The following is a 26,523-nucleotide window of genomic DNA, read 5'->3' as shown; positions in this document are numbered from 1 at the left end:
TTCACTGCCCTTGTCTCACCCAGCCTGAGTGAGGAAGGTTGGGTGAGATAGGGGCTGTAGAATTTCAGCAAGGGTAAGTCAGCCGAGGGTGGCAATCCACCATGAGATTGCCACTCTGAGGAAGTTACGGGTCATTATTCACTTCCTTGATTCTGTAGTATTTGGACAGTCTTTCTGCCAATCAGCTGACGATATAAAACACATATTTAGAATGTTTGAGAAATGTTCAAAAGCCTTTCAAGTGATGTAAAGATCGAGGGAAGTGTAAGGGATAAAGGTCAGAAATGGTGGCACAAAAAATGAACACAAGATAACACACTAGGAATAGAAGGGTCTTTTTTGTGCACAGAGGTAAGCTATCTTTCTGCCTGCTCATTCACATACAATTTCCTCATGGGCCAGTTAAAAGTAGTCAGACTTGTTAAAAGTAGTCGGGCTTGTTAAAAGTAGTCCTTCACTTTTTTTGGATGTTTTTATTGCGCTGCCATTTTAAAAAGTTGTACCTGATGCAGGAGACCTGCTTCGGCGAGATGGCCCAGGACTTTTTGATCCGGAATGTCGCGAGGTACTACCAGAACGCGAGTAGGATGATTTCATCACACGACACTCTGAAAATAAAGAAGAAGCCCTATTATTTGTATCCTTTGCATTTCAGACTTTATTGATAATGGATTTCATATCTTTATTGATTGTAAAATAGGTATTATCTATATTACAATGCAGTTCTGTATTTGTCTTTGACAGTGGTATTTTTAAACATGGACATTGAGTATGGCGGCAAAAGTTCCAGTTTTGCTGTACAAGGAAAGAATACAGTAAAACTTTGATGAATCGACCCTTGGGATCCACCTCCAAATTTGTGTTGAGTGGAGCTTCATGATAGACAAGGACGCCCTGTTCCCACAGGAATGGAGCTCTATGTAATCCAATATGCCTACAAACACAGTCTGTGCCAAAAATAACACATTCAAAGTCTTTATTCAATTTGTTCACACCTTACAATGGCCTGACCTTGTAAAAGGCCCGGGCGGTGCATTAAAAGAAGTTGGAGGTCACCCAGGCAGTTTTGTTAGACTCATACTGCTTGAAAAGTACATTCATGAAGCAATGTAGTTTCTTGGACTTGCCTATCACAAGAAGCAGAAGCGTTTCATTGCCATCTATGCTGGTGCAGACCGCAGCAATGACACATTTCGTCCTCTGCTTTCCACCACTACATGCTTCACATTTCAACACCGAAAAGCGGTCTGGCAAAAGATGGTAAAGCAGTTCGGTTTCATCTGGATAAAAATGTTTCATGGCACATACTGTTCAAAACATGATCAAGACCATTTTGGAGCTCATCATCCGTCATATTTGCTGCCATAACCGCAGCTCCGTCACCACTTATCACACAGGTAACAATGCTGTTCCGTGTCTTGAATCAGTCCAGCCATCTGTTGCTGCAGTTGATGCAAATTGAATGAAATGAAAATGAAATGAAAATCACTTATTGTCACAAGTAGGCTTCAATGAAGTTACTGTGAAAAGCCCCTAGTCGCCACATTCCGACGCCCGTTCGGGGAGGCTGGCAAGGGAATTGAACCGTGCTGCTGGCCTGCCTTGGTCTGCTTTAAAAGCCAGCGATTTAGTCCAGTGTGCTAAACCAGCCCCAGTTAAACTGTGTCAGATCTCAAGGGGTCCATCTCCAGTTCATGATAAAAAGGGAACATGGCTCGCTGGAATTGTGCTTCACCACAAAGCATCCCAACTCATCTTGTCACTCCTACTCCACCACTGACCAGAAGAATAGGTCTACCATATTTTGATCCATTGTGTTTTTTTCTTCAGGCCTTTCTTTGCTCCTCAAGCTTCTTTTGATTTTTTTTGGTTAAAACTGGGTTGTTGGGGCGAGGGATTGCATTTGGTATCCTTTCTGTGATGACGGTCATTCTGAGCCAGTTGACACATCACTCATAGAATCATAGAATTTACAGTGGAGAAGGAGGCCACTCGGCCCATAGAGTCTGATGGTTTGGAGAAGGTTCCCTGGCTCTTGGAAAGAGCATCCTACTCAAGTCCACACTTCTACCCTATGCCCATAACCTAGTAACCCCACCCACCACTAAGGGCAATTTTGGACACTAAGGGCAATTTAGCCTGGCCAATCCACCTAATCTGCACATTTTGGACTGTGGGAGGAAACCCGAGCACCCGGAGGAAACCCACGCACATACGGGGAGAATGTGCAGACACCGCACAGTCAGTGACCCAAGCCGGAAATCGAACCTGGGATCCTGGAGCTGTAAAGCAATTGTGCTATCCACAATGCTACCGTGCTGCCAAATTCTACCAACCTTTGTGTTGTCTGCAAACTTACTAGTCAGACGAGTTACATTTTCCTCCAAATCATTTATATATACTACGAACAGCAAAGGTCCCAGCACTGATCCCTGTGAAACACCACTAGGCACAGCCCTCCAATCAGAAAAGCACCCTTCCATTGCTACTCTCTGCCTTCTATGACCTAGCCAGTTCTGTATCCATCTTGCCAGCTCACCTCTGATCCTGTGTGACTTCATCTTTTGTACCAGTCTGCTATGAGGGACCTTGTCAAAGGCCTTACTGAAATCCAGATAGACAACATCCACTGCCCTACCTGCATCAATCATCTTTGTGACCTCCTCGAAAATCTCTATCAAGTTAGTGAAAGGTTGGGCAGCACGGTGGTGCAGTGGGTTAGCCCTGCTGCCTCACGGCGCTGAGGCCCCAGGTTTGATCCCGCCTCTGGGTCACTGTCCGTGTGAAGTTTGCACATTCTCCCCGTGTCTGCGTGGCTTTCGCCCCCACAACCCAAAGACGTGCAAGGTAGGTGGATTGGCCATGCTAAATTGCCCTTTCATTGGAAAAAATGAATTGGGTAGTCGAAATTTATTTTTAAAAAGTTAGTGGGCGGTTGGGTTTTGTTTCTTCGGTGCATGGGGGCCTGGGGATGAGCCGAGTCCTATGCTTGGTGGATAGATAGACTGTTCCCCCTGGGGGTGGGGCGCCTTTTCGTTGTTTGAGTGACCTGTTCTCTTCTTCATTGCTGGCTGCTCGGCATGCGCCAGGAAAATATGGACCTGGTTTGAGACTTGACCCCTTATTATCCTGTGGATTAGTTCTAGAAGTTTGAGCTTTTTCTTCCTTTTTTGGGAGGCTGTGAAGGTTTGAACATAATCCGAACATATTGCTGCCAGTTCTCTCTGAATAATAGTGTGGAATGATGTTGGTTCTGCGCTGGGCCTTAGTTTGGGGTTAAGTTGCGTTGCGTGGTACATATGTAATTCCCCTTAGAACTGGAGTTTTAGCTTATTTTCTTTGCTTTAGTAAAGGCAGGTATGAAGAATCCATGCTTGGCTCCTACATGGATGCTGATGGGTCTGGTATCCGAAGAGAAGAGGCTGTGGTGGTTTGTTGGTGCAGCTAGAGATGAGGGAGATGTCTGTTGGTACGCACCCGAACATGACGTGGAAAATTTATCCTGATTTCTCATAGCAATTGTGGGCTGATGCAGCGTGGGAGGGTATGCACCATTTTACCGTGTTTCTCGTGGCCGCATCATGTTTCTCCCTCGGTCTCTGGTGGAGACCTACTTACGTCTAATGATTGTATCAAGCCAGTTATAATGCTGATATCCTTTCTCTCTCTCTATACTCATGCATACTGAGCTGTTTTTTTTGTTCCTTGCTTATGGCGATGTATTATTTTATAATTTTGTTGCACCATTCTCTAAAATGTAAAACGTTAATATACTTTTAAAAAAGGAATCATTACCTCAAAGAAAATCTCAGGAAAAACATTTAGGCAAAAATTCAGTAAGCTGCTTTTCAAATCAAATAATGTGCATTCCTGGGTTTTTAGGACTTATCCTAATGTTTCAGGGTAAATTTACCAGATTAAACAGAGTGGGTCTGTCCTTATTGGAGTTCAGAAACACGACAGATGATATGGTTGAAACATAGGGCATGATTTACCAGCTGCGCCCTGCCGGAATTGGAACGGGAAACAAACAATAGATTAATTCCCGATGGTGAATACACCTTGCGGGATCTAACGAGATCTTGTGAGAGGTTGTGATCTGGATCCCACCCACAATGGACAGGAACCAGACTCGCATAATTAAAAGAGCTTAAAAGCTCACTTGCTATATTGCTGCCGGATCAAACGGCCACCTGACATCTATTGGCTTCGCGGAGGTGACCCCCTGCCGCGTGCCGTTCAGCACTTCTCCCCACAAACGGGGACCAGGCAGAACGTCACTTAGGGGGGTCTCTCCAGAGATTGATGTTCCCAGGCGGTCAGTCTCCGGGCTAGGCTGGCACCCCAGCAGTGCCACCCTGGGCACTGCCCTGGCGTCCATGTGGTACTGACAAGCTGGCAGGGGCACTGCCAGAGTGCCAGGCCAGGGATCGGGCCTGGGGGTACCCTGTTGGTATGTGGTGGGGTGTGGGGGAGCTTGAGGACCCCCAAGAGTGAGTTTGGGAGATCTGAGCATTGCTTTGGCGGGCCAAGAGATCCGGGCGTCAGCATTGGAGCAGAATATGTGTTAAGTGCGGCCTCGGTGGAGTATTCACCACTGGGGGCTTAAATAAAAGTGCCATCAGAAAGCGCCCAGAACAGACTTTTCTGTGAGTTAAATCGCACCCATATAAAATTCTTATGGGGACGTTTCCACTCATGGGAGAGTGAAGGACCAGAGGGCATAGTCACTGAATAAGGGGGTGGTCATTTATGATAGCAAGAAGTCTTACAACACCAGCTTAAAGTCCAACATGTTTGTTTCAAACACTAGCTTTCGGAGCACTGCTCCTTCCTCAGGTGAATCACCTGACGAAGGAGCAGTGCTCTGAAAGCTAGTGATTCGAAACAAACCTGTTGGACTTTAACCTGGTGTTGTAAGACTTCTTACTGTGCTCACCCCAGTCCAACGCCGGCATCTCCACATCATTTATGATGGGGTTGAGGAAGAATTTATTTTCTCAAAGATTGGTGAATCTTTGGAATTCTTTACCCCAGTAAGCTGGTGGAGGTCGGGTCCTTGAACATTTTCAAGGCTGAGATTGATAGGTTTTTAATCAGTAGTGGTATTAAAGGTTATGGAGAGGAATATTCCGCAATTGTAATATCAGACCACGCCCCACACTACATGGACGTGCGGCTGGAGACGGGAAGGGCCCAGCGCCCCACATGGAGGCTGTACGGTGCCTTACTAGCTGACAAGGCCTTCAGCGAAAGGATAGCGCGGGCCATAGCGGAATACACGGAGAACAACCAAAACGGGGAGGTCTCATCCTCCACGTTCTGGGAAGCGCTTAAGGCCGTACTAAGAGGGGAAATCATTGCCTACAAAGCGCAAAGAGATAGGGAGGAAAGGGTGGCTAGGCAGAAGCTGGTCGACTCCATACTGGAGGTAGACCGTAAATACTCCGAGGCCCCGACCGTAGAGCTCCTGGCGGAGAGAAAAGAATTACAAAGGAACTTTGACCTGCTCTCCACCAGGAAAGCAGTACACCAACTCCGCCAGGCACGCGGGGCCCTGTACGAACACGGAGACAAAGCCAGCCGCCTGTTGGCACACCAGCTGAGAAAGCAGGCAGCCAGCAGGGAAATTGCGCAAATCAGAGGTACCAGAGGCACGTGGGAAACAGAACCAGAGAGGATTAACGAAACCTTCAAGGCCTTCTACTAAGAGCTATACACCTCGGAGCCCCCAACGGGGAAGGCTGGGATGAACCGGTTTCTTGATGGACTGGACATACCAGTCGTGGGAGAGGGCAGAAAATGGGATCTGGAAGCACCACTAGCACTGGGAGAGATCATGGAGAGCATTAGCTCCATGCAGACGGGGAAGGCGCCGGGACCGGACGGATTCCTGGCGGACTTCTACAAAAAATTCGTGACAGCGCTGGCCCCGCACCTGCGGGAGATGTTGACAGACTCGCTAGCTAGGGGCACACTGCCACCCACGTTAGCACAGGCCTCAATCTCGCTGATACCTAAGAAAGACAAAGACCCAACGGAATGTGGGTCATACAGACCCATATCTCTGCTGAACGCAGACGCCAAAATACTGGCCAAAATCCTAGCCAAAAGGCTAGAAGACTGTGTACCTGAGGTGGTCACAGAGGACCAGACGGGCTTCGTCAAAGGTAGACAGCTTACCGCGAACATCAGGCGCCTGCTGAACGTGATAATGACCCCCTCCGGGGAGAGAACACAAGAGGTGATCGTCTCCCTGGACGCAGAAAAGGCCTTCGACAGAGTCAAATGGAAATACCTCATAGAGGTACTGGAGCGGTTCGGGCTTGGAACAGGGTTCACCTCTTGGGTAAAGCTCCTATACAACGCTCCCATGGCGAGTGTACGGACCAACAATACCAACTCCCAATACTTCCAGCTGCACAGGGGCACCAGACAAGGATGCCCACTGTCCCCGCTGCTGTTCGCACTAGCAATCGAACCGCTAGCAATCGCGCTCAGGGCAGCAAAAAATTGGAGGTGGATCCGAAGGGGAGGTAGAGAGCACAGAGTCTCACTCTATGCGGATGATCTGCTCCTCTATATCTCGGACCCACAAAGCAGCATGGACGGAATCATAGCGCTCCTGAAAGAGTTTGGAGCCTTCTCGGGCTACAAACTCAACATGAGCAAAAGTGAGATCTTCCCAGTACACCCGCAAGGGGGGGGGGGGGGGGGGGGGGGGGGGGGGGGGGGGGGGGGGGGCAGCACTAAAGGGCCTGCCGTTCAAACAAGCCCGAAATAAATTCCGCTACCTGGGGATCCAAATAGCCCATGACTGGAAAGGGATCCACAAATGGAACCTCACCAGCCTGACGGAGGAAGTTAAAAAGGACCTGCAAAGATGGAACACACTACCGCTCTCCCTCGCGGGGAGAGTCCAGACGATCAAAATGAACGTACTGCCCAGGTTCCTTTTCCTGTTTAGATCCATTCCGATCTACATCCCCAAGGCCTTTTTCAAAGCGCTGGACAAACATATCATGGCGTTCGTATGGGGGGGGTAAAAATGCTAGGATCCCAAAGAAGGTCATACAAAAAACAAAATCCAGGGGGGGGCTAGCCCTCCCGAATCTACAATTCTACCACTGGGCGGCAACAGCCGAGCGAGTAAGGGGATGGATCCAGGAGCCAGAAGCCGAGTGGGTGCGTGCGGAGGAGGCCTCCTGCATGGGAACCTCCCTCCGGGCCCTCGCCACGGCAGCACTCCCATCCCCACCCAAAAAACACTCCACCAGCCCAGTGGTGACAGCCACCCTCCAATCCTGGAACCAACTGCGGCAGCAATTTGGCCTGTACAAAATGTCGGACAAGGCTCCCATCTGCAACAACTATAGGTTCAAACCAGCACTGACCGACGCCACCTTCAAAAGGTGGAGGCAGGACGGGGGGACACTGACAGTCAGGGACCTATACACGGACGACAGGATCGCAACACTGGACGAACTGACAGAGAAATTTCAGCTAGCTGGGGGGAACGAGCTACGGTACCTGCAGCTCAAAAACTTCCTACGAAAGGAGACAAGGACGTACCCACAACCGCCACGACCGACACTATTGGAAGACCTACTGGACGCAAGTATCCTAGAGAAAGGGAACTGTAGTGACATGTATGACCGACTGGTAGACAGGGACGACACCGTACTGGACGCAACAAGAAGGAAATGGGAGGACGACCTGGGGATGGAGATAGGGTGGGGACTCTGGAGCGAAGCACTGCATAGGGTCAACTCCACCTCCACGTGCGCAAGGCTCAGCCTGACGCAACTAAAAGTGGTACATAGAGCCCACTTAACGAGAAACCGTATGAGTAGGTTCTTCCCGGAGGTGGAGGACAGATGTGAGCGGTGCCAAAGAGGCCCGGCCAACCACGCCCACATGTTCTGGTCGTGCCCCAGACTTGTGGAGTACTGGACAGCCTTCTTCGAGGCTATGTCCAAAGTGGTGGGGGTGAGGGTGGAGCCATGCCCGATAGTGGCGGTCTTCGGGGTTTCAGACCAGCCAGATCTATTCCTGGGGAGGAGGGCGGACGCCCTTGCCTTTGCCTCCCTGATCGCCCGCCGTAGAATCCTGTTTGGCTGGCGGTCAGCAGCACCACCCAGAGCTCAGACTGGCTGTCCGACCTCTCGGAATCTCTCCAAATGGAGAAAATCAAATTCGCCATCCGAGGGTCGGACGACGGCTTCCACAGAACGTGGGAGCCATTCATGCAACTGTTCCGGGACCTGTTTGTGGCCAACGTACATGAGGAAGAATAGTCGGGTGGCCAAGAACCAGGGGAAAATGGGCGGGAATCGGGGGAAGGTAGCCGGGGAGAGGGGGGGGGGGGGCTACGGGCTCGGTATGGGGGTTTGATGGCAAGCCAAGGCCCAAAACCAAACTATAAACAAATGTCTATAAACATGTGCCTCGGCCATATTGGGGAATGTAAAATATGTATGCTGGCTAAAGGGGGCGGCCACAATTATTGTTATGAAGATGCTTACCTGTAAATATTCATGTTACATTTTTGTGTTTTCCTTTTTTTTTTTCTCTCTCTCTAATAACTTGTAATTTGTCATATATAAAATATGAAAACTCAATAAAAAAAACATTTAAAAAAAAAAAGGTTATGGAGAGAAGGCAGGAAAGTGGACTGAGTCAGTGTGAGATCAGCCATCATCTTCTGAAATGGCAGAGCAGGCTCAAAGGGCTGAATGGCCTACTCCTGTTCCTATTTCTTACGGTCTAAGTGAAGTGCTGAGATGAAACATGAATCCATAGCAACTTTCGGACTCTGAAAGCAAGACTCCTACCATCTCAAGCACAGCTGACATCTTAGCACAAAGATCATCAGTGCTATTTACCGGATTTTAAAAATATGTAGAAAAAAATCTGATACGTGACATTAGATCAACAAAGGTAAAAAAATATTAAAGCTTATTAAATGTTATTACTTTTTCTGATATCAGGATGAATTTGTCTTCATATTCTATCTGCTTTTCTGTTCTTTATAATTTATCATTATATAGCTATTACAGCAGTCTAGGTAAAATGATTCACAGTATTGGAATCTCAATATGAGTATGAACTTCTTAATTCATCTAATGGGATTCTTTTGACACTCACATAAATTTAGGCCACAAATAGAAACGTACTATCATTCTTTTAGCCAAGAAATGCAGAAGAGCTAAATAGGAAAACCCCTGAAATCAGGCGATTTACCTGTGTCCATTGATCGTAATATGGCCAGCGCATCAACGTCATGGTGCCTTGCTCATTTGAATGATTGCGACGGGCAGCCTGCACTTACCACTCTGTTAATTGGTCCCATGCATTAGCAGGCAGCACAGCACCAGTTAGAGGTAGCCTGCATCTCTTAAACCAGAGGTGCAATGGGGTTAGAGCAGGTGCTGGCTATTGTGTAGGAAGTCAATCTGACCTTGAAAACAATGAAGAATGGCACAACATGCGAGACAGTGGGCTGCAAGGATTCCAATACTGCACTAGAGATCTTGGTGAAAGAGGTGGGAAGTAGGAGAGGTGTCCTGTAACCAGAAGAGGCCAGGAAACACTTACGGCTTATGGTCAAAAGGTTGTGGGAGCAGACAGCTGTGGCAGTCAATGGTCGGAGTCAAGCCCCGTGAACCTGGATGTGTCAAGAAATTAAATTACCTGACAAGCTTAGTGATTGCATCTTTAAATGCTATATCCTGCCAACTGTACCAGCCTAACGTACTGCTCAAATTACCATACCCCATCATTCACCTATTAATAATCTTTATCAAGCAGGTCTCAAAACTAATATTCACATACTTCACCTTACTCTCACAAAAACAGCATTGCCGAAAATCTCACACTCAACATCTCACAGCTTGCATATACTGTCAACTATTCAAGCATGATAGCCACAACATCCAAACAATTTCATGACACACTCACAATACGCTTCCTTATCTTTTGCAGAAGAATGTGCCACACAACTGGAGGCAACAGATCAGGCTCACAGGGTGACAGATGCACCAGCATGTCCTAACCCCACATGGTGGAGACGGCATTGTCCATTACTGGGACAGTCATTGCTGAGATCGTGAGCAACGGCTTGGCTCAAAACCACTGAACGTGACAGTATCCTCACACCTAATCCATCTTCCCACTCCCTCCTCTGAGAAGTCACCTCTTACTCTCCCTTCTCCTCATGATAACTTTTCTCGTTACAGATACCCAAGTGCAACCTGGTCAACCAAGGGTGAAAGATCTAGAAGACAGTGATGATGAAGAACTCTTGCAGCCATCACACAATACTGACACTGCATGTGATTTAAAGACTAGCACAGGTGGGATCTGTACATGATGAGACACCAGATACGAGTGGCCTGTAGCCTGGGCAGGAGCCAAAGATAACGTACTGCCAACTTGACAGAGGGCGAGGTTGCCCAGGAGATCCACTACAGATGACTCAGAAGAGGACGTCAACAGGGAAGTGGTTTATAAAAGCGGGTTGATTGTTTTTTAAAATATTTTTTATTCTCCTCCTTTTTCACATTTTCTCCCAAATTTACACCCAACAATAAATAATAATCATTAACGAATGTAATGTCAATCCCCATATCAATAACAACAATCCCATCCTCCCACCAAACCACAGCATGTTAACATAAACAAATGATAAAAAGAAATCAGGAATCACCCATAGTCACCATTGGCACATACAGTCCCCCTCCCCTCAACACTCCCAGCCCCGAACCCCCCTAATGTTCAATGTGATCCAATTCTCGGAAGTCCATAATGAATAACGCCCATGAATTGTAGAACCCCTCCATCCTTCCCCTCGATTCAAATTTGACCTTTTCAAGCGTCAAAAATTCCAGCAAGTAGGTTGATTGTTAGGCACAATGAAATGCTTGGTGCAGTGGGAATCCTATCAGAAAGCCAATGGTTAAGTTCAACGAGCATGGGCAAATGCTGCATCAGTTTGGCACAGGGCCTTGTGCAGTGCTCGGAGTCTAGCCTTTCCAGCATGGAACCGGTGGCCAACTCCATTTGCACACTTGTGGGCCCAGCCATGTTGCATCCTCTGATGGCAAAAGTTGCTGCTTCCATTGCAGCATAAATAGAAGCCACCAAACAACTGAGTGTTGCAGTGGAAGCTCAGACCGCTGCTATGCAAGGTCAGTTTGCTGCCATCATGGCTGTGGAATAGTGTAGAAAGGGGTTCAATGAAGTCCAGCATCAGTCCTGCAACGGATTACCAGGATTGTCAAGGCACCACCCCAAATGAGTTGCAGTAACTTCATTGAAGACAAACCTGTTGTCTTCTCTCAGGAGGACAGCTTCTTCCTCCCACTTTGCCACTCTACCAGTGCTCTTGCTATTGCCTTTTAGACAGCCAGCCCACTGCTGCCCCCCTGCTGAGATACTACAATCTGAAGCTGAACCATCAAGATGCAGAGCTGTTTGGGGTCATACTAAGAGGCTATCCTTAGAAAATCAGCAGCCTTCCACCAGCCATTAGGCAGTATTAGGATAGACAAAGGCACACAGAAGACAGGAAAGTGATGATAGTTTACTTTTGTATGCCATGTGGCCTTAGTTCATTTCTAAATTTGGTTTGGATTGCTTAATTAGTGATGGCCTTTATTTTTACATTGTGACCATAAGGACAATGGTTGGTGACAGAGGAAAGTGGGACTGTTGGTGAATGGGAAGTGAGGCTGTGGTTACTGATATTGCACTTTGGTGAGTTCTGGCCTGGCACAAAGAGGCTGTCTCGGTTGCCGCCTCTCTTTCTTTTCCTCATCTTCATGCTTCTGTTCCCCAGCAGTTTGTCCTAAAGCAGGGTTCAAGATCTGTTCCCTCATGATGCTGATATTATGCCATGTGCAGCAGACCATCAAGAATCCTGATACCCATTCTGCCAAGTATTACAGGGCTCCTCCAGAGCAGAAAATGTCACCCATTACTTTAGCACCCCAGCGATCTCTGCTATTACATTTCAGGTGGCAGCATGGCTTCCATTCTACACATATTGCACACATGTGCATGGGTTGTGCACTTGAATCATTAGCCATGTGGTCTGCGGATAACCCCAGTCTCCTAGGAGCCATTCTCTGTTTTCCTGTGGTGATTCAAAATGCAACCAGCCCAGCAGATTTCTGCAGAATGGGGTCATCATGATTGCTGTCAGGACACCACACATTGGTCTGCATGACTCACTGCTTATGACTGCACACTAGCTGGATGTTGAAAGAGCAAAACTCTTTCTATTCTGGAGCAGGGAAGGACTAATGTGCGGTGTCCACAAAGTGATGTCTGCGTAGTCAATGGCATCAGGGAAGCCTGAAATCTTAGCAAAAGAGTAATCTCTCGCCACCTGCTTGTGTCTGGTAAGAGAGGATTAGATGTAGTTCGCTCTCATTGAGTGGAGGTGTCTCAGTGGCCTCCCTTACACAACAGTGGGGTGTCAAACAGCAGAGATGCTGCAAATATTTCCAGTTACAACCTGGAAGAAGGTACTCACCTAAAAATTCATTGTAAAATCACTGGCAATGCAGCCCTTGCCATACTTTGTAATTGTAGTTGTAGCTGCAGCAGGTAGCAGATTCCAGTGAAGACCTCTTTACTGAAGCACAGATTTTTGCACACTTTGGGTGAGATTTTCCCACCAGCCCGCAGAGATCTACCAGTCTCACCGTTGTCAACTGATTTCCTGTTGATAGCACCCTCGTTGCCAGGAAACCCGTGCGCTAGCGTGGGACCGGAATTTCCCACTGGCGTGAATTTCATAGAATTTAAGGTGCAGAAGGCCATTCGGCCCATCAAGTCTGTACCGGTCCTTGGAAAGAGCACTTTACCTAAGCCCACACCTCCACCCCATCCCCGCAACCCAGTAACCCCACCTAAACATTTTTGACACTAAGGGCAATTTAGCAGGCCAATCCGCCTAATCTACACATCTTTGAACTGTGGGAGGAAACCGGAGCACCCTGAGGAAACCCATGCAGACACGGGATGAAAGTGCAAACGGCGCACAGACAGTGACCCAAGCCGGGAATCGAACCTGGGACGCTGGAGCTGTGAAGCAACTGTGCTAACCACTATGCTACCATAGTGAACAGCCGGTAAATCCTGCCCAATTCTTGCTGAAGCTCAGGTTGTTCTCTAGACACATTGGGTGGCTATGCTCCCTTGCTGAGAACTCATTTCCCCCTCCTCCCTCTGCTAAAGCGTGTCCTCTTTGGCATGGTCTATGTTCAATCTCCAAATCATGCTGTATCCCATGGGGAATATCTACTGGTCCACCCATGTTTGGGGGGAACTGGTTTAGCACCGGCCACACTGTTACTCGTAGAGTTTTATATTACTCCAGAAAGCAACAGACACATGTAGAATTGTAGCAGCAGCCCGAAGAAATCAACCAGCAACTAACTTTAAGTGGTTTTGATGTCTTTAAATAGTGCGACGGACCACCCTTTCTGCTGCTCAATGCATGTTTCGCTGTGTGGAGTTGAGAGGGGGCATTGGTTGGAAAACTGAGCTTCAAATAGCATAGCTGGCGCAAAATCAGTGTTGAATATTGATTGATGCCATGATTTTCAGCTCTGTGCACTCCAGTAGACGTTGACTGTATGCACACTAATGCCCCCATCAAAATGGCATCTGGTGTGATTCACCTCACAAAATTTGCGTGTGTAACATGAATGCTTTTTGGAGTTCTTAGGGCACTTGTAGCACCCACAAAATGGATGTTAACGAGCGCAGTTTCTTGCTCTGATAAGCTGTCACAAAATACCCAGTTTACGCCAAAAATAGTTACCAGCCAAATTGTTAAAAGAGTCAGTTTATTTCAGAGATCATATAAAATAAAGGCTGTTACAATAAAACAGATTTAAATCGCATCAGAGCAGAGCAACTTTGAATTAACTACAAAGGAAAACATTAGAGTCCCAATTTTAACCTCCAGCAAAGTTAGTGTTTTTGTGATCTGTCCTCACTTGCCATCATTTAACTCCACTGCTTCTAACACACTTGTCACAGATGCCTCATCAATAGTTACATATTGGGAGATCTGATTACATCATTCAGACTCCAAAATGATTTTAAATGAAAACAGAAAATATTGTAAATACTCAGCAAATCAGGCAGCATCTGTGAAGGGAAACAGAGTTAATGAGGGGATTTTACAGTCCTCCCCCCCCTTGCTCTGTGCGCGTCAGAGGCATCCCCTAAGATTGCACCCCCCATCTGTGCCTCATTGTCTGGCCTCCAAAATCCATGCCCCCCCCCCATCACTCTCTAGGATTCCCAATCCCTCCCGGCTCAAGAAACCTCAGACCCACCATATTCGGCATGCCTGACATTTGTTTGTGGGCCACCTTACAGTCCCAGCAGTAGTCGCTACTGTGAGTTCTAATGCTGCTGGGACTGCAAAGCTATTGGCCAACTGAATTGGCTGGCAGCTCTCAAGGGTAGGACTTCTTTTCACTGAGAGATGAAAGCCCACTCTGAGGTAGTTAAGGCCACCGTCAGTGGGTTATTGTTGTGGTGAATGAAGCCTTACTTAAAGTTGATCTTTCTTCTGGCAGAAGGAAGAGATGGTCGCTGATGAGCAATACACACCCCTGTAAAATTCAGCTCAATGTTGCAGGTCGATATAGACTCTTTTCTGATTCAAGGTCATTGACCTGAAGCATTAATTGTGTTTCTCTCAGGCACAGATGGTGCGGACCTGTTGAGCATTTCCAGCATTTTCTGTTCTTATTTTAGATTTCCAGCAGCTGTAATATTTTGCTTTTGTCCAATATGATTTAACTATAGGGCAGCCGAGCTCCGCAATCACAAGTGAAGGATGACTGCAGTCACAAGAAACCCAAGTAAATTGAATTTTCATTTTCTCTTTTATCTTTTCTTGAGGATGAGCAAAAGCAGGAATCTTCTTCAGAGGTTCACAAGGAAAGTTTGGACCTGCTCCGCCCAGTGTCTCCCTCTACATCTCGTTGCTTGTGTTCACCTCCAGATCACCACCCCTCCGAGACCATTCCCATGGTTCTCTGACAGTGGAAGCCACTTCCTGCTGCTAGAATTGAGACTCCAACCTGAGGGCCTTACCATTCCCAATAGGTGCTGGTGATGTTCAGCTACGCCGGATGGTAATGTAGCCTGGAATTAAAATGGCTTAGGCCACCATTATAAGACCATAAAGACATAGGAGCAGAATTAGGCCAATCGGTCCATCGAGTCTGCTCCGCCATTCAATCATGGCTGACATTCTTCTCATCCCCATTCTCCTGCCTTCTCCCCATAACCCCATATCCCCTTATTAATCAAAAACCTATCTATCTCTGTATTAAAGGCACTCAGTGATTTGGTCTCCACAGCTGGCAAAGAGTTCCACAGATTCACCACCTTTTGGTTGAAGAAATTCCAGATTGTGCCCTCTGGATCTAGTTTTTCCTACTGGTTGAAACATCCTCTCCACGTTCACTCTATCCAGGCCTCGCATTATCCTGTAAGTTTCAAAAAGATCCCCCCTCTTCCTTCTAAAAGCTAATGAGTACAGACCCAGATCCTCAACTGTTCCTCATATGACATCTTTATGCCAGCCCATAAAATCAGGCTTAAGATTTTGGTGAGTGTCATTTTAACTGTTGTTGAACCACTTATTTGAAATTAGATAATGGCAATTGGAAAATCCGATGTGATAGAGTTCTAGCTGGGGCTCTGGATAAAGGTCTTGACAAGGAACCCTGGCTGTCTTATCCTCTCCATCAAGCAGCATAGAGGCAACAAACCTGCTGCCAACATCAAGATTAGCTGACTCAGCAGAGACCAGTTATTTATTGTGGGACCTGCTTCAAACAATTTAAGATAAGTGCTGTGGTCTAAATAAACTCTTTGGACAGACATAAACTGAGGTGAAAGATGTAAAGGGATTCATTTGAATATGTTTTAACAGCAAGATTTTGAAGAATTTAAGAGTTAATAAATGTAATTTGGTTCGAATGCAAGTAACAATTTTGTAAGGAACAATTCACACAGGTTATCAGAACTTTGAATAAAACAATCAGTATGACTTCCGGTGATGGCGGGCGGAAAGCAGTAGCACCTTGGAGGGCTCCCGCTCGGGAATAGAAATTTTGGGGTTTTAACGTCCGGTCCCACGGGCAACGGAGGCTGAAAAAGCTGTAAGAAGGCACAGGGAGGAGAAATGTCCAAGCTTGGGAAAAAAACGGACGTGAAAAAGGGGGTTAATGAAAGTCCGCCGGTGAGTGGAAAAGTCAGCGCAGGAACTGTAAGGAAAGCGGAGGCTGGAGCACCGGGGAGGCCGCATCGCTCAGCAGAAGAAATGACCAAAGTGATGGTTGTGGAACTTGAAAAACAGTTCACAAATCACATGGAAGCGATGAAGAAGGAGATGGGGGCGGGATTGAAAGTGCTGATGGAGGAGGGGATTGCCCCGGTGAGGGCGGTGGTATCAAGCGCAGCGGCGGAGGTGCAGGAGCAAGGTGAGACACTGAAGGAAGCGGAAGAGGCATTATCGCAGCACAGTGATCAACTCACCTCGATGGTGGAAGGAGTTGCGGAGGGTGACAGAGACCAACAAGGGTCTGCGAGCCAAAATGGAAGACCTGGAAAACAGATCCAGGTGGCAGAATCTGAAGATCGTGGGTCTGCCCGAAGGGGTGGAAGGCCCGAGGATGACGGAGTACTTTGCCACGATGTTGGCGGAGCTATTGGGAGAGGGGAACGATCCCTCTCGATACGAACTGGATCGGGCTCATCGGTCGTGGAGGCCTATACCAAAGTCGAGTGAGCCGCCAAGAGTAGTAACTGTGTGTTTCCGTAGGTACAGCGCAAAGGAGAAGATCCTGAGCTGGGCAAAGCAGAAGCGGGTGGTGCAGTGGGCTGGAGCTGGTATACGCATATACCAGGACTTTACGGAGGAGCTGGCGAGGAGGCGGGCTACCTTCAGCTGGGTGAAGAAGGCACTGCACATCAGTAAGGTGCAGTGCGGCATAGTATATCCAGCTAAGTTGAGGGTGACCGACAAATCTAAGGACTTTTATTTTGGGACGGCAGAAGCGGCGGAGGAGTTCACGAAGGCAGAAAGACTGTGGCAGAATTGAAAAATGGGACTGAGAGTGGGTCGTGAATCGATGTACCTCATGAAACTTTATTTTTTTCACTGCATGTTGGTGTATGTACTAAATGAGTTAACGCTGTATATATTTGGACAAGGGAAGAGAGGGGACTTTCATTTGCAATGATGGTTCTTTGGGGCTTGGGTGTGTATGCTGGGGTTGTGTGCTAAAGGGGATTTCTTGGTTTTCCTGGGACCAGGCAAAGGGGAAGCAGACCCGGGCGGGAGCCCCCATGCTGGCCGGTTTAAGCCGGCTAGTGAACGGGAGTGAGGTGGGGGGAGGGGCTGCGGCCATCGGAGCCTGGCAGAACAGGTTTCGGTGAGTCTAGCCAGGGTGAAAAGCTTGGGGAAGGAACTGAGGTTGGGGGGAGGAGTTTACAAGAGGAAGTGGAGGGGAGGAGTCTGGGAGGGGGGTGGGGTCTCTACAATTCATGGTACTCTTTCGGGGATTGGATGGCATTGAATATTACGGGGGAGAGGGGAGGTGTGTGGACTATATATGTCAACGGTGACCACGGGCGATTCCTGATTCCTTTTTTCCTCCTTGGGAGGTTTAGTTTTATTTGATGCTTATATTGTCATGCAGGCCGTTGTTTGGGGGGGGGGGGGGGGGTGGGAAGATGGGATCGTTGTTGTTGGTAGGGGGATTGACATTGTATTCGTTACCGTTTACTGTTTGTTGGTGGGGTGTAAATTCTGAAGAAAATGTGAAAGTGGAGAATAAAAATATTTTTAAAAAACCAAAAAACAATCAGTATAATTATGCAGCCAAAGGAAATCACGTCACTTGGAGAAGAGAGAGATTCAGCGTGAATCATACACAGAAGGAGCCACAGATTCTTACCACTACTGTCCAGCAAAAAGTCATCCTGGGCGTAGCGATACTTTTCCGGACCACATGCAACAAAGACATCATCGTCCCCAAAGAAATCCTGCAGGCAAATGATCTGAAAGAGAAAATATTCAACAGTAATCATCTGTTGGACAAATTGCATTAAAAAGTGCCTCAATACACAAAATAGGATAATGTTAACTATAAGAGCCAGGATTGCTCAAAGGAAATGCAATTCAAAGGACAAAAGGAGCTACTCATTTTAATTCTTCACCAGTCAACACTGGAAGCAGCAAAGGAGGCCACGGTGAGAAAAGTCTCCCAGCTGAAGCCATTTTATTGTTGTTTTAATCACGCAGATCTTTACTCAATAGGTTTTTCAAATGATCAGTTATGACAATATCTTACACTTACAGGGCGGCAAGGTGATACAGTGGTTAGCACTGCTGTCTCCCAGCGCCAGGGACCCGGGTTCAATTCCTACCTTGGGTGTGTGGAGTTTGCAGATTCTACCAGTATCTGCATGGGTTTCCTCCGGGTGCTCCGGTTTCCTCCCAAAGCCCAAAGATGTGCAGGTTAGGTGGATTGGCCATGCAAAATTGCTCCTTAGTGTCCAAAGGTTATGTGGGGGGGGGGGGGGGGGGGGGGGGAGACTGGCGTTCTTTCAGAGGGTTGGTGCAGATGGGCTGAATGGCCTCCTTCTGTACAGTAGGGATTCAATGATTATATACACGGCACCCTCAATATGGCCAAATGTTCCATTTTGTCTCTCAAAGAGGCAGACAGGGGTATTTGGGGCCCATTTTGGATGATAAGGGTTGGAGTGAGGCCCTTTGCAAAGTGAACTCCACGTTCTCGTGAACAAGACTTGGTTTGATCCAATTTCAATTCAAACCTGACAAAGGGCACACCTGCAAAGTCCAAAATGAGTCGCTTTTTTTTTAAGGGATGGACGACAGGCGCGAGCGCTGTTCAGGGGGCTCTGGCTAACCACGCGCACATGTTCTGGTCTTGTCCCAAGCATATGGATTTTTGGGTCTCCTTCTTTAGCACCATGTCAGCGATTCATAAGATTGAGCTGAAGCCCTATCCTTTGGGGTGTCACACTCGCCAGAGTTGCAGACGGGCACAAGAGCCAATGTCCTGGCCTTCGCCTCGCTGATTGCCCGGAGGCCAGTATTGCTGGTGTGGCTTGGTGTGGCTGGGGGATCTGATGGAGATCTTATACCTCGAGAAAGTTAAGTAGACCATGTGGGGAGCAACCGAGGGATTCTCTGGAGATGGCAGCCCTTTTATTGTTTGTTTCAAGGAATTGCTCGTCGTTAGTTTTTATGGGGTGGGGAGGATTTAGGTTTTGTGAGGGGTTGTTCTATTTTTCATGGTTGATGTATGTACATTTGTTTATTTATTTATTTATTTTTTAATTTAGAGTACCCAATTCTTTTTTTTCCAATTAAGGGGCAATTTAGTGTGGCCAATCACCTACCCTGCATATCTTTTTGGGTTGTGGGGGTGAACCCGCACAACTATTTATTTTTTCTAGTTTGTATATTATTAATTGAAAAATGTTAATAAAAATATTTTAACAAGAGAGGCAGACAGGGGAGCCAGCAGAAAAGTCAGAGAAAGTCAAGATGAGTAATCAAAGGAAGGAATGACTTTAAAAGGCATTTTAGTGTGGAGAGGTGGAAGGTGGAAGAGAATTCTGACTGCAGAGTCATCATTGTAGAAAGCTTTGATACCAATGGTGGAATAAAGAGAATGGGATACAACATAGTCCAAATTCAGAAGGGCACTGTGGAGTGAGCTGGGTCATAGGGCCTCAGATAGGCCATGGGCAGGATTGTACAGAAGATAAGTATCTGGAAACAACTTTTTTATAACAATCTTTATTGTCACAAGTAGGCTCACATTAACACTGCAATGAAGTTACTGTAAAAAGCCCCTAGTCGCCACATTCCGGCGCTTATTTGGGTACACTGAGGGAGAATTCAGAATGTCCAAATTACCTAACAGCACATCTTTCGGGACTTGTGGGAGGTGACCGGAGCACCCGGAGGAAACCCTCGCAGACACAGGGAGAACGTGCAGACTCTGCACAGAGAGTGACCCAAGCTGGGAATTGAACCTCGGAACTTGGCGCTGTGAAGCAACAGTGCTAACAATTTGATAGAGGATTGGAGTGGAGATCGGCAATGTTTAACATTGATTGGTAAACAAGACTTTGTATAGTGAAAATACTGGAAATGATTTTAAATCAGTTGGGGCTTGTTGTCGAGAGACAAGTAGTTGCTTTTGAAGTGGTGCATTCCCATCTGGCGCAATTACTATTTAATAGGTTCTAATACGTGTCAATTCTGTTACCACTGGATCAGGCAATACACTCACATTTTATGATCAGTTTTGCTGTTCAATACACCAATCAACAGTAGACCCACTGGGGGAGAGAATTGGAGAAGGCCCAATAACAAATACAGGAATCGTTGTGCACGATTAACTTACATCTGTTCATTCCGATGTAGACAGCAAACACACATCACGTTGCTGCCCAAAATGACAATGACATGCAGTCCAGCAAGAAACACACTGCTGACTGGCTGCATACTTAGGGCAGGGCCCAAATTCATGTGAGATTAAAGCCAGTCTGAAGAGAAGTGTAGGTCTGCTGCGGCTAGTGCTAGAAGTGGTTGGTGAAGAATCAGAGAATCCCTGCAATGCAGTAGGAGGCCATTCAGCCCTTTGAGTCTGCACTGACTCTCCAAAAGAGGACGCTACCTAGGTTCATGCCTCCACCCTATCCCCACCCAACCTTTATGGGGCATTTAGCATGGCCAATCCATCTAACCTGCACATCTTTCAGCAAGGCCAGCAGTGCGGGTTCAATTCCTGTACTGGCTGAGGTTATTCATGAAGGCCCCGCCTTCTCAACCTTGCCCCTCGTCTGAGGTGAGGTGATCCTCAGGTTAGATCGCCACCAGTTAGCTCTCCCCCTTATACGAAAAGTAGTCTATGCTCATCTGGGACTATGGTGACATTACTGTTACCTTTTACCTTACATCTTTAGACTGTGGGAGGAAACCAGAGAACCTGGAGTAAACTCACGCAGACACGGGAAGAAAGTGCAAGCTTCACAGTCACTCAAGAACAGAATTGAACCCGGTCCCTGGTGGCCACCTTTCCACCATGCCACCTGAGTCTATGAAGAGTCTTTTGAGCAGAAAGAACAGCGTTCCTGGCTTAGGTTAAGGCAAGGGCAATGCTCCTGGAAGATGCAGGGTGGATAACGCCTCCTGTCAGGAGCCCTTTCCCCCTTCCTCTCCCTCTGCAAACAACATGGTCTCTCTTCTGTGCTCCCTCTGCGCCACTTACCCCACAAGGGGGATGTTCAGTCCAGTACCCCTAACTTCAGCACCTATAACTGGGGGCAAATGATCTAACCAGAACCCTTGCAGTCACAACCCTCCACATTACCCTCAACTCCCTCATAAATCAAAAATCTATCTAACTCAGTCTTCAATATATTCAATGACCCCCCATCTCCACTGTTCTCTGGGATAGTAAAGACTAACGATACTCAGAGAAGAAATTCCTCCTGATCTCAGCCTTAATTAGGAGACCACTTACTTTTAAACTTTTCACCCTAGTTCTAGATTCCCCCACAAGGGGAAACATCCTCTCAGCATCCACTCTGTAAGATGTTTCATAAGGTAACTCCTTCAACCCAGGAAGCAGCCTCAGGAGCATTCTCTGAACTGCTTCTAATGGAGGTGTATTCCTCCGTACATACAGAGACCAAAACTGGAGATGGTACTCTTAAGTGTGGCTTCACCAATGCCCTATACAGTTAGCAAGACTTCCCCACTTTTATACTCTATCCCACCTGCAATAAAGGCCAACATTCAATTCACTTCCTAATACTTACTGTGCCTGCATGCTAACCTTTTGTGATTTGTGTACAAGGACACACAGATCCCTCTGTATTGAAGGATTCTGCAGTCTCTCTCCATCTAAATAGCATACTTCTTTTCTATTCCTCCTACCAAAGTGAAGGAGGTCACATTTTCTCACATCATACTCTCATTTGGCAATTTTGTGCCCACGCATTTAACCTATCTATATTCCTTTGCAGACACTTTGTATCCTCCTCACAACTTACTTTCCTATCTAATTTCCTATTAAGGACAAAACCACATTTTCCACTTGTCAGCTGACTAAATAGTGTCTATTTTCCCAAGCAGAATCGTGTTGAAAGCTTAGTTGGTAAAGGGAGATTGGAATGAGCCAATTACCCTCTGGTAGACTTGCTAATCTTAAACCTGAGCCTCAGCAACCTGATTCACTGGTAGAAGGAAAGACTTGCTAATGGTGAAGACATCCTTCATACTAAACTCCAGGTAACCTTGAAAGTCAGTGTCTAAAACTCATCAGATATGGAGAAGCAGCAGAAGCATATTGATGCTGTGTGATTTAAACTCCAAAACAGCTCTACAGGCATTAGATAGTCCTCCGCTTTTGCCAAATTAGCCGAACATCTTGGGTCAGAATAGGTGGGGTTCAGCTCTACATTCAGAAAATGCAATCCTAGTGACACAAAACAAAATGCTACTTGCATTTGTTTTTAACCGTATGCAGATGGTGGGCATTAACTGAATAAAGAAACAGACTGAAGTTATGGTTGTACATATGCATGCTTGTGATGTGTGTCTCTATAAATAAAATGAATGTAAAGATTAGGCTACCATAACCATTAGGTTGCCCATTAGCTTTGGGTTAGGCACCCTGATAAATGCACTCCTTGTTCTTGAGGGAAATGGTGACTTAAATGTTTTTCAGAAAAATAAGGCTAAGGATTCGAGAGCCCTGTTTTTCCCAATGGGGATTCGTGATTTTCGACCTGCCCACACCTTTCAGATCAAGGTCAGCAACAACCTGATGAAACAGATTCATCCAAATGATTTCAGTGAGGTTCCCAGACTGTTCCTCTCTCCGAAACACTGCCTTTCCACTCAGCAGAGGGAGTCAGGCAGCATTGTTTGCAAACCACATGGTACAGCCAACAATTTCTTTGTAAAGGCAGGCTGCCCTCTTCTTAAAGAGAAAAGCTGTACTGAAGAAAATTCCTGCAATTTAAAACATCAGAAAATTGAATACTAGGGCAGACAGAGAGGGTTCCAAAGTGAGGGATGAAACATTGGTGGCATTAGCACTGAGGGTGGACAGAAGGAGAGAAACAAGGGGCCTCAAGACCACCCATTCAACGAGCTCAACGCATTCTATGCCCGCTTTGAGCAAGAGGTCAGCGAGAGCGAGCCCTTCACCCCAGAGGCCTCAGATGAACTTGTATCTGAGATCACCACAGCAGACGTCAGAGCAGCCTTCTCGGAGGTCAACCCACGGAAAGCCACTGGCCCGGATGGGGTATCCGGACGAGCACTCGGGTCTTGCGCGGATCAGCTGGCGGGGGTATTCGCTGACATCTTCAACCTCTCCTTACAACAATCTGAGGTCCCTGTCTGCTTTAAGAAGAGGACCATAATCCCTGTACCGAAAAAAAGTCAAGCAGTGTGCCTTAATGACTATCGTCCAGTGGCTCTGACATCCATCATCATGAAGTGCTTCAAAAGGTTAGTCATGGCACAAATCAACTCCAGCCTCCCGGATTGCCTTGATCCACTACAGTTCGCCTACTGTTACAACAGGTCCAGAGAAGACGCCATCTCCATGGCCCTGCACTCTACCCTGGAACACCTAGATAACAAAGACACCTATGTCAGACTCCATTTATCGACTACAGCTCAGCCTTCAACACCATCATTCCTATGAAACTCATCTCCAAACTCCGTGGCCTTGGCCTTGGCTCCTCTCTCTGCGACTGAATCCTAAACTTTCTAACCCACAGGCACAATCAGTAAAGATAGGCAACAACACCTCCTCCACAATCATCCTCAACACCGGTGCCCCACAAGGCTGTGTCCTCAGCCCCCTACTATACTCCTTATACACCTCGGACTGTGTGGCCAAATTCCCCTCCAACTCGATTTGCAAATTTTCTGATGACACCACCGTAGTGGGTTGCATTTCCAACAATGACGAGACAGAGTACAGGAATCAGATAGAGAATCTGTCCCTCACTGTCAACAAAACGAAAGAGATTGTCATCGACTTCAGGAAGCGTAGTGGAGAACATGCCCCTGTCTACATCAATGGGAATGAAGTAGAAAGGGTCGAGAGCTTCAAGTTTTTAGGTGTACAAATCACCAACAGCCTATCCCGGTCCCCCCATGACAACACTAGAGTTAAGAAAGCCCACCAATGACTCTACTTTCTCAGAAGACTAAGGTAATTTGGCATGTCAGCTATGACCTTCACCAACTTCTACAGATGCACCATAGAAAGCATTATTTCTGGTTGTACCACAGCTTGGTATGGAGCCTGCTCTGCCTAAGACCGCAGGAAGATTTTCATTCATTTTTCATTCAACTACAAAAGGTCGTGAATGTAGCCCAGTCCATCAGGCAAACCAGCCTCCCATCCATTGACTCTATCTATAATTTCCACTGCCTCAGAAAGGCAGCCAGCATAATTAAGGACCCCACGCACTCAGGACATACTTTCTTCTACCTTCTTCCGTCAGGAAAAAGATAGCAAAGTTTGAGGTCACGTACCAACCGACTCAAGAACAGCTTCTTCCCTACTGCCATCAGGCTTTTGAATGGATCTACCTCGTATGAAGTTGCTCTTTTCTCTACACCTTGCTATAACTGTAACATTATATCCTGCAGTCTCTCCTTCCTTCCCTATGTACGGTAAGCATTGTTTGTAGAGCATGCAAGAAACAATACTTTTCACTGTATACTTATACCTGTGACAATAATAAATCAAATCAAATCAAAACCCTTAGAAGGGAGAAGGAGGAGGTGATCAAAGAGATTCTTCAAGTCTGGACCTGGGGAAATATTTGCAGTGTTCCAATATGCTGGACCTTTCTGGAATCCGGGATATTTTGGAAGATTATAGCAAATGCTTCCACTATCTCCGCAGCCACTTTGTTTATGACTCTAAGATGCAGATCATCGGGTCCAGGGGACTTGTCAGCCTACTACCTTTTCTCCAGTGATTGTGAATATTTTAAGCACCTCCCTCCCTTTTCTTACAGTCGTTCTGGGAAAGAATTACAGGAAGCAGGGGAATGGAGAAAATAGATTCGGAAAACTAAAGACAGGCTGCTTCAAATATCCTTTGACCTGTGTGCTTGTGCAAACATTTTTTACACCTAGACTTTTCCACATGACAAGCTGTCATTCCCAGCTATGCTAGTCGTAGGGGGAATCTACTTTATTTTGCTATTTACTTCTTGACTTCAAGGGTTCCATCCATCTCCCTCCGAAGTTGTGACAGAAGATTGGGAGAGCGCCATGGAAATTATAATCTTAGATATCTTAATTTTGATTTGAATTTTGATCAAACTATAAATTTTTTTTTTTTTTTTAAATTTAGATTACCCAATTATTTTTTCCAATTAAGGGGCAATTTAGCGTGGCCAATCCACCTACTCTGCACATTTTTGGGTTGTGGGGGCGAAACCCACGCAAACACGGGGAGAATGTGCAAACTCCACACAGACAGTGACCTAGAGCCGGGATCGAACCTGGGACCTCAGCGCCGTGAGGCGGTTGTGCTAACCACTAGGCCACCCTGCTGCCCAGATCAAACTATAAATTAATCAGGATTTTCTAACACATTTTGAGTGAAACATTTTCCAAATACATATTGAAAAATGCACATAATGGACCAGCACTTGCCGAAGGAAATAATAGCATGACCAACAAACGCCACTATGGGCAAATCAGCCAGCAATGTGTGGCAAGGAAAACATGCTCTGTGAATTGTGACGCCATGAGTTGCTGGCAATTTGTGTCGCTCTGTTGTTAGTTTTGCACAAATGGCACCTTGTCCTTGAACGCCCTTTGATTTTCATGAAGTTGCTGCATTTGCACAGTAATTGGCTATTAAACTCAACACACGGTAATAATCATTAAATACCTCCAGTCAAACTCTCTGGCCCAGAAAATGTAGTCTCATTCCCTCAAGAAGTAAATTATTGAAGATTTTCAAAATGCCAAACTTGATTTGTTTTTTTAAAAGTCACATTATTCCTTTCCGATCCCCTCTGCTGCCACTCCCCACGCCTCTCTCTCTATCCAATCCCATGCACACTCTCTTTTGTTTCCTCAATCCTTGCTCTGCATATTTTCTCGCTCCTTCAGTCTCTATGGTTAAGTAGATATGCCGTCGATTCTATTGTTCGCCAGATGCCCTGTTGCTCTCTCCCTGCCATCATCAACTTTCTCTCTCCGGCAAGATATTTGTGAATTGAACTGAAGATTTCAGGAAAATTTCTACCTATTTGCCCAGCAAATTAGGTTCATTATTTTTTTTCAAGCAAAATCTGGGCTTATGTTGCTATCCAGTCTTTAGGGTAGGCGAGGATAGTTTTCTGCAGCAGGATCTTTTTTTCCTCATTTCCTCTAAA

General features: G+C 46.6%; 1 protein-coding gene across 5 annotated transcripts in view; it reads right to left on the bottom strand.

Annotated features, from left to right (window-relative positions):
- dclk2a (doublecortin-like kinase 2a) overlaps positions 1–26,523 on the bottom strand; it is a 463,722-nt gene that overhangs the window by 178,023 nt on the left and 259,176 nt on the right. For all 5 annotated transcript variants that reach the window (XM_038791969.1, XM_038791970.1, XM_038791972.1 and 2 more), the window contains exons 3-4: positions 18,003–18,105; positions 504–608 (exon numbers count right to left, since the gene is read on the bottom strand). In XM_038791969.1, the coding sequence (XP_038647897.1) occupies positions 504–608; positions 18,003–18,105 (208 nt within the window). The remainder of the gene's footprint in view (positions 1–503; positions 609–18,002; positions 18,106–26,523) is intronic.

Source organism: Scyliorhinus canicula, chromosome 3 (genome assembly GCF_902713615.1).
Source record: "Scyliorhinus canicula chromosome 3, sScyCan1.1, whole genome shotgun sequence".
Classification (NCBI taxonomy): domain Eukaryota; kingdom Metazoa; phylum Chordata; class Chondrichthyes; order Carcharhiniformes; family Scyliorhinidae; genus Scyliorhinus; species Scyliorhinus canicula.
Note: the sequence above shows the minus strand (reverse complement) of the source record. Positions and strands in the feature narration are given on the sequence as shown.